This window comes from Erpetoichthys calabaricus, chromosome 13, assembly GCF_900747795.2.
Source record: "Erpetoichthys calabaricus chromosome 13, fErpCal1.3, whole genome shotgun sequence".
Lineage (NCBI taxonomy): Eukaryota > Metazoa > Chordata > Cladistia > Polypteriformes > Polypteridae > Erpetoichthys > Erpetoichthys calabaricus.
In genome coordinates this window covers 49,515,052-49,529,123 of record NC_041406.2, presented here as the reverse complement: position 1 = coordinate 49,529,123, position 14,072 = coordinate 49,515,052, and the positions used below count along the sequence as shown (strand labels likewise).

At 35.9% G+C, this 14,072-nt stretch overlaps 2 protein-coding genes across 2 annotated transcripts in view; one reads left to right on the top strand and one right to left on the bottom strand.

Annotated features, from left to right (window-relative positions):
- The window catches only part of tax1bp1b (Tax1 (human T-cell leukemia virus type I) binding protein 1b), a 1,153,251-nt gene that overhangs the window by 1,087,091 nt on the left and 52,088 nt on the right, over nt 1-14,072 (top strand). The window lies entirely within an intron of this gene.
- The window catches only part of cpvl (carboxypeptidase vitellogenic like), a 141,185-nt gene continuing 134,796 nt past the window's right edge, over nt 7,684-14,072 (bottom strand). Inside the window, exon 14 of the mRNA XM_051935769.1 lies at nt 7,684-7,989. Coding sequence (XP_051791729.1) covers nt 7,894-7,989 — 96 coding nt within the window. The 3' untranslated portion in view covers nt 7,684-7,893. The remainder of the gene's footprint in view (nt 7,990-14,072) is intronic.

The following is a 14,072-nucleotide window of genomic DNA, read 5'->3' as shown; positions in this document are numbered from 1 at the left end:
CACTGTCACATGTGAGCCCGTTCTTCGTTCCTGCATTTCGCTTGACGTTAGGTAGAAGTCAGTATGGATAGATTGTTGTGTAATTCACATTTTATCAATTACTGTATATAGAACTTTGTGTATTTTTGTTATGAAAAGCATGCTGTAGGCATTATAATACTATTGTGTTTTTGTGTAGTTTATGGGAGTGGGGTAATGTGAAAAAAGCAGCATACAATCTTTTAGAAATACAGCAAATGCAACTAAATGTAACTGATATATAACTTTACTGAGTAATGCATGATCAATACCCTTGATGAATGAGTGCTTGAATGAGACAACTTTTATTACATTGTAAATTTTTCATCCTATTTTCCAAAATTAAAAGATCCCACTCTGCCTTCAGTATTATAATCACATCTTTATTACACTACTTCTTAATAGAAAAAAATGAATACATTCATTGGGATAAAGTCTTCAATGTATAGCATTCCATCATTGATATTAAACTAGCATCCCTTAAACTAGTGGATGATCTCATTCAGACTCTTAGGCCACATCTACACTACTATATTTTCATTCAAAAATGTAAATATTAGCCTCGTCTTATATCCACACTAACCTGGGATTCATTTTGTCTCTTTTGAAAATGCTGTCCAGAGCCATATACTTCTGAAAATGCAGCCTCAGCATTAAAATATAGATGGGCCAAAATAATGATTTCTGAAAACAATGACTTGTAATCGCACCTGATTATTTATATTATTATATATTGTGTGGCCCTTCCCTGATTGGATCTCACTCATTACAATGTCTCAATTCCTGATTGGTCACCTTTAATGGAAGAAAACCATATTTCAATATAGCTGACAAAGAATAATTGCTTTCATTGGCTCATTTGTGTTACTTACTTTTATGCATCTAAATTGCTTTTTGTACAGTTTGAATGCTGCATAAATGTGCAAAAGACAAATAACATACTGGTTGCTACAGTTTTATAATAAATCCTGTTGGCAGTGGCATTACCACCCCTTTGAACAATTTATCCGCCAATGTGCCCATGCTCAGTGTAGGCAAGTTCTATGTCATGTATGTCTTCAGTTGTTTTAATGAGGACAAAAATACTTTCATAAATGAAGTGAGAATGCTAATGTGGACGCAGATGTTTTCATTTCATGCCATTTTTTTGAAAGGAAACGTAGTAGTGTGGATTTAGCCTTAAATGTTTCAGCCATTTTTTTCATCGAACTGCCAATATTTTGCTGTACCTTTTCTCTTCCTTAATCATTTATTTTTTGTTATGGTGGGAAAAGGAGGCCTGAATGGGACTAATGTGTTGTGTGAAAAAATATCTTTAAAATATTTAAAGAAACCTTTATTTAAAAAAAAAGTCTGTCCAGTGGGAGGTGCCAAGAGACTCAACTGTCTCTTCCTAATCCAAAGAAGCTATTGCTGTGCTCCAGGCTTAATCTCATCTATTTTGTTTTAATGCCATGGAGGAGTCATTTTACATTCTAATTTAGTATTACTTAAAAAGGCACCCAAAACACCCTTTTTCTATGTTTACAATTAGTATTTTTAAGTAGTGTTGTGGTTTAAAAAAGTCATAATAATGAGGGCAACAGAATAACTGTCTTTGTTGCCCTAACACAAGCTAGGCCTTTCAACACAGTTATAGACACCACCCACAGTTTAGTCCCCAGGTCACTACCTAATGAGTTCAAACTCCAGATGTATTCAGTTACATATTCATAGGCCAGGCCCTTGGAACAAGCAAGCACACACCAAAGAATATAAGAAGCATGACCACTTGCACAAGTTTAGCTTTGACCTTTTAGCTTCTAGGGTCACTGCAGGGCTTGTTAAATGACTTTCTGGAATGTAATATTAATTCCATGCTGAACTCTGCAACTAATACTTTAGCAAATGATAGAATGTTTGGTCTAAATACATATTATAACTTACTAAGGAAGGCTAGGACACTTTCTACAGTACAGATTAAATACCTGAGCACTTCTGCATTCATCTTCTAGATAGCCTGTACATATAGGAGCTCATCTGTATCACATACAAACTACTTGTGGCATTTGGGTTGAGGAGCACAATGTCGAATGATTGTTCACATTAGCCAGAACGAAGTGTTATGGATGATTTTTGCTACTACGACTTTTGATTATCAATTTACCCATAAAATTGCAATTTACAACTTGAATTTTAAAAGTGGTATAGTTTAAAGTCAGTCACATGAACTTCACTATCACTTACTTTGTGATTCCTTTGATGATCATGCTGTAGAAAAGCAGGCTGGCAGCTGCAGTGAGAAAACATTTTACAAAAGGCCAACTGCTCCTGTGAGCTGAGCTGCACACACTCCACTCTGCCTTGGCCTGTAATTGGTGTGTTTATGGAGTCTGCAGGAGAGCAAGCAACGCTAATGATGAAGCTCTTAAGTCATGCATGTTTTCTATCAACTGAACAAGAGATTTCTTTACACTTTTAGGGGAAGGACTGTAGCAATGGGTAGGCTGTTGCTCAATGTTTGGAAACGGGAGCATGTGCTGGACTAACACGTATGTTCTTTAACGATACACCCACTGTACCAAGTTTTGGGTTTTCTTTTCTTTTAACTTGATCAAGTAAAACTTAATTAAAGTAATTATTCAGAATAAGTGCTTTTTATGATCAGGACATACATGGAACAGAAAATGTAATGAATGATGTGTAACATTTGACAAAGACATGTTCCTAGCTATTTACTTTTTAGAAAGGCATTGCTTAGAACACAAAAGAAAGCCAACTAACTGTATTAATTTAGCTCCACCTTTGAGTTGCAGGCTTTCAAAGCAAAGATTTAATGAGAAGACTGACTGAAGTATTTAAGTAGGGTGACACCATTTTTGAAGCTTTAACATCTATTTAGAGGAATTTTCAAAAAAGACGCTGAAGATCTGAGGTATTTTAGGAAAGCAGAAACACAGGGAAACAATTTTGAAGAGTGATTTATGGGAGGCTTCAGCTGAGGCACGAGGTCCCCTTGGGGGAAATAATCCATGTGTGCAGAGAAAAGAGTATCTGACCATATGTTTGCTTTAACACAGCTCACAGAATCGACACAGGCACACTGTTAGAACCCTTCATGGTAATGAACAATTTTCAAGCAGTGAAGAAGACTTTGCAGAAGCATTTCTGCTCAAATATGAAAAACACATTTATTAAAATGGAGATAATGTGGATGCAGTGCAGATAAACTATAGAAAGGAATATAATGAACCTTACTACTTTAATATCTCACTAAACCATTCAAAAACTGGCACTTTCAATATGTTGTGCTAAGACTTACAAACTGAGTAGTGCTGTAGATAAGGACAAGAGTCACAAATGCAAAACCAGTGGAGTAAAAATATTGTAGAAGACTGCTTTGGGCCCAAAACGGTCCCGTGTCTTAGCATGTCCCTCATAAAGTGCATCCATATGCCCCCTGAAAGGCCCCAATGACACCCATTTGTAAGTGTGTTGTATTTGTATAAGGAACAGGAAACAACTAGTTACACAGTTAAAAACTGTCTGGTTAAGAGGTTGTGTGACTGTATTAAATACAGTAATAAGCAAGGACTCTAGTTGATATCTGTAGCAACTGAGAAAGCTGCTACCAAAAAGTTCCATGCATTGACTTCCAATTAAAATGAATGATCCTTGTGCCCTAAGGGCAACAGAATGTGACTGCAGCAGATCAGATTTCTCAGAGTATCACTCTTCCCTTTTTCTACTGTTGCTACAACTGGGTACAGTCTGAATCCAATGCCATAGTGAGAATTAATGGCACATAAATCTTGTTAATGATCCCCACCTATTTGGCCTGTAAGGTTCAAAATATCTTCCTGGTGATCTTTGCGGACACCTTTCTCTTTTCAGGTGCATCTCATGATAACTTTTCAGTAGTTCCTTTCAGCTAGGCATCTATCTTTGTTTTGGTGTTATCTCTTTGTCTAGCACTTTTTTCCTTGGTTTGGTATGCACTCTGCAAAATGCAATGTGACAGTCTATTCCCAGTTTAAACAAACTTTAAGGCATTATAGTAGACTGTTATTTGGCAAAGTATTATAGTTAGTAAACAAATCATTATATGCCAAATATATATATATATATATATATATATATATATATAGATACTTTGACTTGTGTCCATTGTGGATGTAATTATATGTACCAGTTAGATTGTCATTAATACATTCAGTACTTACTGAATGCTTGTACAATGAACTTCTGACATGCATCAGTATACTGTAGCAGTATTTTTCCTGATTTCCCTTTATGCTCTATATCATATGTAATATTGTAATGTATTACACGCAAGGTGGGAGTGTTAAGAATTGCTCTTCTGACTCTGAATCCCATTCATATCACTGACTCTTCAGAGTTTGATTATTCTCTCCATGTTTCTGCTGGTTTTGATTCTGTATTGTGAATATGTGCATTTCAGGTTAACTGGAGACTGTAAACTGATGTGCTGGCCTCTTTCCAGAGTCATTTCTTTGATTTTGCCTGATGCTGCCAGGATAGGCTCCAGCTTCCCACTACTCACAATGTGGCAGTTCTTGACATGTGCTGCGTGACATTTTCCTTAATAACTGCTTCCATTGATGGATGGGTGGACATATAACACATACAGTATATATTGAGGTGGGTTTATAATACAACAACAGATGTATAGAAACAATTCTAACACAATAATTTGGTAACATGTTAGAGTAATGCATCTATTAAATAATTATTGCTACAATATGCAAAGCAAGCATTTGTTACAAAGTTTTGTTACCCAGCGGTAAGTCACTACTACATGTGCTATTCGTAGCCCATATTTCTAAGGTTTTTTAAGTCTTATTAACAATAAGCAAAGTTTTATAATATTGCTAAGTGACTAATCCATGCACAGAGGTACCTCCTATTCTAATGTGTTACTGTAATTTATAAGTTGTTTTTATTACAACCTGTCATCTAAATCAATAACTTTAAATTAAGTTAACAAAGTAAAAAAAAAAAAAAAAAAGTACCAGTAGTCCTGCTGCCCAACTATACCTGATCATATAAATATTTAGGAGCTAGTCTTGGCTTTTTATCCCTCCTTTAAATACCATCAAGACCTCTCTCCCCTGTCTGCTGCAGAGCCATTGCTCAATTTGGGCTTTCCATTCTAGACTCAATTACCACTTGCAGGGAGAGACCATTTATATCCCACCCTGAAGTTATTTAGGACCAGCAGCACTGCTCTATATCACTGAGTATCCTTTGAAGATCCACAGCCACCACTATGGACATGACAGCATGTGTGCTGTAGGAGAGAAATAATGGACTGTAAAGTTAACTTATGTGGATAGGTATAGGCTAAATTAGTTGTCGAAAAGCAGGAAAACATCTTCCTGGCCAAAGGTTTCGTCCAAAAATAAGAATCGGTCATAAGCAAACTAACTAGGGGTTCCCTAACAAAACTTTGTTTATGAAGATTCTTTTAGTGCTCCCTCAATCAAAATTACAACTACACGCTGCCATTTTTTATAATCGCTGTAGTCCAACATCACCTGTGGCAGCATAGCAACCATCAACAACATGGCTGTGATAGGAAAGTACAAACAAAATGGGGTTGTGGTAAGAATAAGTTATATTTAATAATATGATTGTTTCGTACAAATAAATGAGGCATAAAAAAATTAACCAAGCAAATTTTATGATTAGCCGACAAGGCCACTACACATTGTTGCTACCCTGGTTTCACAATAATCTCAGGAAATTGGTGCTTACAGAGCCAGAAAGGTGGGAGTCAGACTGTCTACCATCTGCTAAAGGCAGCAGGGCCCAACTGGTACAGTTAAACATGAAGGTCACAATCTGGTGGTCTGGAGGAATAACATTGGCCTTTATTAAATGGGAATCATTCAGGAACACCATTCTGAGGCATCATTAATAAAATAATTGCAAAACTCCCCATTTTACTTGATCCATACTGATTTTATGATGGGCTCTGCCAGAACTTAAGCTCTCTCTCTTGCTGCCTCTTACTATAATACTACTTATTATATACTGTATATCTATACACATGGGCAACTCAACTTACTTACACAATAGTTTTATCTTGGCTAAATCACTGAAATAGTGCGGAACATATTAGTGAGCTTGCCATAAGCAAAAGATAGTTCTTTGTTTTTTTTGGGCTAAGGGTGTAGAGAGAGGAGAAATTTAGTGAAGATTATCAGCACAATACAGTGACTGTATGTGAGCAGTAACAGACACCGTCAGACACTGTCCATTCTTATGCTGTCCATGGTACATATTCAGATCTCAGGATATCTGTCAAACACTCTGTACTAACAAACAATAATCTGATGCAGAAGGCCATTATTTTGTCTGCAACCACAACATAAAAGAAGTGGTACATGTACGACATGGATGCAAGGCAAAACATTTTCTTCAAGTGATGTGGGAAATTTGGCCGAGTATATTCAAAAATGATGTGCTTATTTCAGTTATTTATGGCTGAGGGCAAACTGAGGGTACATTTGGTACCCATGATGGTATCAATATTTCTGTATACATCCATCCATGTTTGTATACACTGCACTCATCACATTTTGATTTTTACAAGACTGTTGCATCAAAAATGACTTACATATCAAAATGCATGATGAAAACTACCTGGACAACCCCACATGTGCAAACTAAAATACAAAAACTACTGACATATATAATTTAAGTCCAAATAAATACTAGTTTGGAGTTTAATAAATTTTAAAAAAATCACTAAAGTCATGTAGCAATCTCTAAGAAAAAGTAGTAAACATTGAAAACAACATACATGGGCTATTTTTAAAAAAATAAGCGTTATAGCCAAGCATAACTTCTACACACTCCCTTCCTGCTGCTGATTTGTGGCATTCCAAGCTGCCATGGACACATTACAGCTTGTGAGATTTTTAGAAGCTCTAAAAACAGTAATCACTTGATTATATGGAACAAAAAGTCACATTCCTAACACAACCATAAAGTCTGAAGTGGAGGTTCCAAGGAAGAAACAAATACAAGTTTCTGCCTCAAATTACAATACAGTTTGGAGTTGGGGGTCTTAGGCAGATGAGGCATATTGCCATACATATAACATCCAAACAGACTTCCTAGTCACTGTACATATACAGTTTTCATGTTCTTCTTGTGTCAACAAGGGAGTCTATCACAAAGACGTAAAACTGACCCTTATTATCAATAGCAAAATTGCTTTTAGACTGATTGTCATTCCATTGAAGGTTAATTCTGGCCTTACATCCTATAGCCAGGTATATTTTATAGAAAGCACACATTCAAAGAAATGTGCTTTTTATTTTGCATTTTTAATAAACTCTCTCATAACTACATAGTCAAAACACAAAAAGATTAGTAAAAGACCTTCTAAGTCTGAGCTATCTTGCATTTTACACGGCCAAAACCTTCTACAACTGCAATGAAAGATGGTGTCATTTGTTTTCAAAAAACATAAGGCTATGATTAAGCTGAGGAAGCTACAGTATATCAAACTAGGCCCTTGGCAGCATTTGTGATGATTTTCAAAATATTAAAAGTGAAGTTTGGAGTCAGTTTGCAACAAAATATTTAAAGAAAGCCTTGTTTTGAATAGCACTGAGTGATGTCATTTTAATAAATAAAAAAGTCATACAAAAATTAATTTTATGAAAGATAAAAGTCTTTGTAGGCATTTATTATGTTGTGTTATTTAACAGTGGTAACATATACAGTACAACTGCATTATTATATTCATTATGTATCCTCTTAATTTTATTGCTTAATACAAAATGAAACTAATGTAAAAACTAAAATAAAGAAATTAAACTTTTTTCTGTTTTAACTAGAACTCCAGTGTATTTTTGTCTTTTACCAGCTTGCTTCTGAAATAAATTTATTCAGCATGTCAAAGGTTCTTTCTGGTTGATCATAAGGCAAAATATGTCCACCACCACGTACTATGACCTGAAATGAAATTAATACAAATAAATAAACAACAAAAAAAAAGAAGAGTGCACTGTATACATTATTCTTGTCAGGATTTCACTGTCATAATTGCTTATTGTCCACTGCTAATTTTTTGAACATTTATTATTCAATATAAATGCTTACACTATACTGTTTTCCCTATTGTAGTAATTGCTCTATATTTTTATAATCTAAATTGTACTTTTCCCCTTGGGATTGATAAATTGTATCTAATCCAATTAGGCTGAAGAAATGTAAAACTCATAAAGTATTTATATAATTTTCTATACATTTGCACTTGATTACTGTGTCCTTGTATAACAGAACATGACTTTAAATTGAAAAGATGTAGTGAAAATCAGATTCACACCCTAAAGACAAAAAATGTTACATTAGGGATCTTAAGTCGATGTTTAAAGTAAGGATAAACAACATATTCAAATCACTTACACATTATACACAAAACATTACACATCTACAATATTCTACAATGTTTTTACTATATATCAGGAATAAAGAAAATTTTCAGAATTAATTCTATCAGTTCAATCACACCGTCTACTCTCAGTGTCATCAATACAGTCTTAAGTAGAGAAGGCAGTGTAAGAGCCTAATCCAGATTTTACAGATTATCAGAGGCATCAATAAAGTTTAACCAGTAGAATTCCTTCCATTAAATACTGAGTTACATAGTCAAGAAACTGAGTGTATATTTGACATACAATTCAAGATCATGTCTGCCAACACCAAAAGGTAGAGAAAATCTGAAGCAAACCACCGAGAGATGTACTGTAGTTTAAGTGGAAATCCTAACAACATTTAAAAATGATATTAATGAAGTATTATTGTAATTTAACTAATAGTTAGCGAAACAACCATGATGATGTCCTCTCATTTGTCTAAATTCTTGGATATTATATCATGTTGCACTCAAAAATGTAGTCCACAACTTAGGGAATAAATGCTGACATGACCTTCATAAAACGCTTGTCTATTGTGATAACTGCCATTTTAACATATGTAGAGTTCTTTCCATGCAGTCGAATATATCAGCAACAGTCTCTGGGGCATGGGCGGAATTAATTCATTGCATTGAAACATTGCTCACAGATCCAGTGGAAAGACATTTTGTTCACCAGTTGCTGAATTGTGAGTTTCGTAGAAGCATTTACAATGGGATATTGCTCCTGGAGTCTCTTAGATGTCTTCTCCAAGGCATGTACACAGATAACAAAACCAATAATATGAAACACTTCCTGGTAGTTTCACCTGATTTTGTTTGCTGCTTACACTACAGTGGCACTTCTTACCATACCCAGGACTACTTTTTTGTGCACCACCTTGTCCCTGCAGACTGAAAATGGAAATCAGGGAAATCTCTTAACCAAGGCTAAAGAAACATGTGAACGTTTTTTTAAAGGTTTACTAAGTAAGTTGTGGGTGCTGCTTTCATGGGTGGAAGACTCTGAACTGTTCAAAACTATATTAACTGCTGTGAAATTCCTAAAACCTGGCAGGTAAGTTTAATATCACTCTGCATCACTTACTACACTGTTGATTTATTACATCAACAATATTCAAAGTCTCGACTTAAAAGTAAGCAAAACTCAAGATAGTACACTTTCCTGAATGTGATTTTAAATGCAGATATTTTACATTATATGTTTAACAGCAGAAAAATGTTAACTCTGTGTAAGTAAACAATAAATCAGACCATAAAAGAAAACAGACTGGACTGGAAACAGTAAGAGTGCTCTTGAGTGGTCCTAAACCAAAAGCATCTTCCAAAGCCTTCTCTTTCACAATTAAATATTCTTAATTCTTACTTGAAGTACCTTTCAGTCTGATCCCCTGGCTTCTCTTTCTCCTACTAACTAAACCCTTGTCCCAAATGCACTGCCTGACTCCCAAGTTAACCAGTTAACTGATTGGATGAAGAGTTTAAGCCTCAGCCTGAGACCATCATTAGGATAACTCCCTCCCCCATTAGTTCTGGAGTCAGGAATGCCCTCTGGGGTCCTGGAGTCATCCTTTTTGAGCTGCTTCTACCAACCCCTTAGCATCCGTTTTCCTTTAAATGGCAGGTAGCTCTCTATAATGTGTGGCAGATGTTCACAAATATTGCAGAGAACCTCCACGCTGCCACCCCCCAACCTGCAAGATTTCTATTAAATTACCTCTTGTTCCCAACTCCATTCAGTACCTCTTGTGCCTGTGCAATAATTACTTCGGGGGAATTACCTTAGTAGTTACCATGTCCAATGTTCTGGCAGTATTCTATTTTATGAACTAGCATAATGTCAGGACTTCATAAAGCCCTATCCTGTTGCTCCCCTATTAGCCAATAATCCAGGGCCAACCAGGCACTCTGCTACACACATGTACTGGTGCTGATTCTATATAAATGATTCAGTGGATTCAGTGACAACGTGATGTCCTCTAAGTTAATCATACTTCTCAAATTCACCAGTGGCTTCAACTAAGTTTTAATCACTGCATCTATTTTAAATCATTAAGCTAATCAATTTGTCTTATACACCAGAGAAAATGTGATTGGATTTCTTAAATAAATAACTCAATAGTAAAACACCATCTCATGATGTTTATAAGCACAGTATTCAAATGATAAATATATGGAAAAGTGAATAACTCTTTGCTGTTATATTCACCTAGGAGAATAATACTATCCTGATGTTTTTTTTATGAAATAACCTACTTGACATTTCTCATAAATGACAAATATTAATGGCAGCCCTTTAAAATTTTAATGGTTATCCTGTTGAGTGTGCCTAACACATTTTTTTTTATTGAGGTTCACTTGTAAGGTTTATTTGGCCCAACAATGTGAGGACTCACATTTCAGAGCACACTGAACTCGCAAAGAATAATCTGAACCTATTGTGATGTTAGGAGGCAGCAAGGTGCTAAAAGAGGCTTTAGTTTGTTCATGGTATATAACTAAACCCCATTTCCCATCTAAATTGTTTATTACAGCGAACAAAGCTAGTTAATGGCTTGTCTACAGGATGTGGCTCCATAGTTGTCTGGAGGTGGCCACCCTCTTTGTCTAAGAACTCATTTTAGTCACACAGGGATATTTTCCTGTCTGACAAGACATGTTGAAATATTGAAAAGAAACAAAAACAAATATACTTGTCACTCTGACAAAGCTGGCCAGCTTCAAAGAATATGAAACATAATACATTCACATCTCCATTGTACATGTGTTTTTAACTTATAACTATTTAACTGATAATGAATAAGTTTGTAGAAGTCTGAAATTCAGAACATGGTGCCAGCAGCTGATCAGCTCTAGCTGCTTATATAGTCTTATAACTATACTTTTATTGCCTGGTGTCAAAAAATTGTATTATTTTTTTTTACCCCTTCATGTAAGTCTTGCTCATTATCTTTGATGACAATATCCAGGACTTAACAATTACTCTGAAGTTAGTACAGGTTCTCAGTATTACTAAAAAGACATACAACAGGTTGGCAGGGTGGCATTAGGGCAGCTGTTTCAAAGCTTTGTCTGAGACTGAATCCTAGCCCAGTCCCTGTTTGCGTAAAAGTTTGCACATTCTTCCTGTGCCTGAGAGAGTTTCTCTACAAGTGCTCCAGTTTTACTCAATCATCCCAAAGATGTGTTGTAATTCTAGAATCAAAATTTGCCCTTTGTAAGTGAGTATGCATGCTTGTGCTTTGGCATATGACCCACAGGTGAACGGGATGGAAAACTGGATGTTGGTGAGAAAAGGATGTTAACATTTTAGCATCTACCAATCTAGTCTATGCATATAACATCAGCATTGAGCTAAATTATTCCGAAATTTGTTCAATGTGTGGTGTACCCTGTTGGGTGGAATAGTCCTGTAAATTAACTGCTGATATGTTTCCGTTTCATTAACCACATATGGGGTATACATCATATATATAGGTATGTGCTGTATTATATGTTTTTATTAAGTACAACTGATCAGCCATTTGAAGCAGTTTTTACATGAATCTCAGTTTTTCTATCTAAAGCTTTCTTTATAACCATCATCCTAGATACGGTTTAATACAGGATAAAATATGCATGTAGATCACAAGCTCTTTATTAAGTCATTTGGAAAAGAAGTGTGAAAGTGTTATACATTTTAATTACAGTAGTTCCAAAATCTGATATCTTTTGTCTTTTATACTGTATATTTTTCTTCCTCGGTTACTGCTCCCCCAAAAATGTAAAAATTATAAATGCTAAAATGAAAGCCTGAAAGTAAAGAGCCATATTCAAGGAAGTCTACCATATTTTTTAAAAATTGGTCCTGCTTTGAATACATTTTATATTTTCTAGTTTCAAATAATAAAGCTTACCACTACGTCAATGCAAAATAGAAGGTGATATACCTTCTATCAGTTTTTCAAAGTCAGGAAACAAACTAGCAATAGAGCAAAAGCAAACACATTAGGCCGAGCAATAGGGTCCCACCCCATGTATAGTAACTCCAAAGATTGCTATGTGTGGGTGATGATCTATTGAGACAGTAAGAGCATCCAACAGCAAAAGAAATTTATAGATATAGAGGCATATTAGTTAGGACAAGCCAAAAATGAATAAACAAGAGAGGGAAGGGCTTCTCTGGTAATTTGGGTGATCCTGGATACATTGTAAATAACCTGACTTGTACAATTTAAAGTTGTATAAATTTATGCCATCATAGACAGATTAAGTAAGTTAGTGTTCTTTGAATGACATCATAATAAATGTAAGATACTTGACCAGATAGCACTGGTTTAGAAAATCTAAAATGGGGATTTATCTTGATATAGTCTATAAACTGGGGGGACAGAGTTTAAACAAAATGTTCTTGTGGCAAGACAAATTTTTCTGAGGGCTAATGTGTAAGTCTCTGACAGCCTTTACACCACAAATGTACAAGATTTTAAATACAGAATATGAAAGAAGCACCCAATTTTTTGCTTTTAATAGTGCAATTAACAATAATGACACCAAATCAACAACTTGCACCACTTACAGCTAAGACATTTTTGGACAAATGTACACCCAGATGATCATACAGAGAGGCTGAGATACTAGTCGTTGCTAGTCTGTAACCTGCAGCATATCAGCACAGCCTGTTGGAGTCCTTGTGTGCTGCAAGAGGGCACTGCTGGCAAAGGATTCTTCTCTTTTACGGAAGTTTGGCCCAAGCCAGAAGTGGTTCATGGGTGTAATGTTGTGGCATCAGAAGTACTCCTGGGTCTGGAATAAAGCCCAGTTAACAAACTGAGGAACGAAGTAGGATGTAGCTCACCTTGCTTGGAGTGGTGGGAGAGGTAGGGAAGAGAAAAAATTATATTTGAGCTTGTGCTTCTGTGTCTGTTAAAGATAAAAGGTCATTTTAACCTGGCACTTGTGTCATGGTCAGCTGTGTCTGAGGTTTGGGGTGTGAGATGATCCCTAAAGGTCACAACATTCATTTATTCAGCAATTGAGCAAATTATTAGAAATACCTGTACACCTGCTTATCCAGGCATTTATCTAATCGGTCACATCAAACAGCAGAATGGGGAAAAAATCTGATCTCAGTGATTTAGACTGTGGTATAACCATTGCTGCCCAACAGGCTGTTTTGAGGATTTCTGTAACTGCTGATCTCTTGGTATTTCCACACACAACAGTCTCTGGTAAAAACATCCATTGAGCTGCAGTTCTATGGAAGGAGATGCTTTGTTGATGACAGAGGTCAGAAGAGAATGGCCAGACTGGTTTGAGCTGACAGAAAGGCTAAGGTAACTCAGATAACCACTCTACAGCTCTGTTTAGCAGACAAACATCTCAAAATGCATAACATGTCAAACCTTGAGGCGTATGGGCTACAACAGCAGAAGACCAGGTCGGGTTCTACTCCTGTCAGTCAACAATAAAAGGCTAAGGCTGCAATAGTTACAAGGCTGACCAAAAATGTACACTCAAAGGCTAGAAACCTATAGCCTGGTTTGGTGAATCTCTAATGGCTCTTCCAGCATGACTGTACGCCAGTCACAAAGCAAAAGATGTCTCAAACAAGTTTCACGAACATGACAGTAAGTTTAGT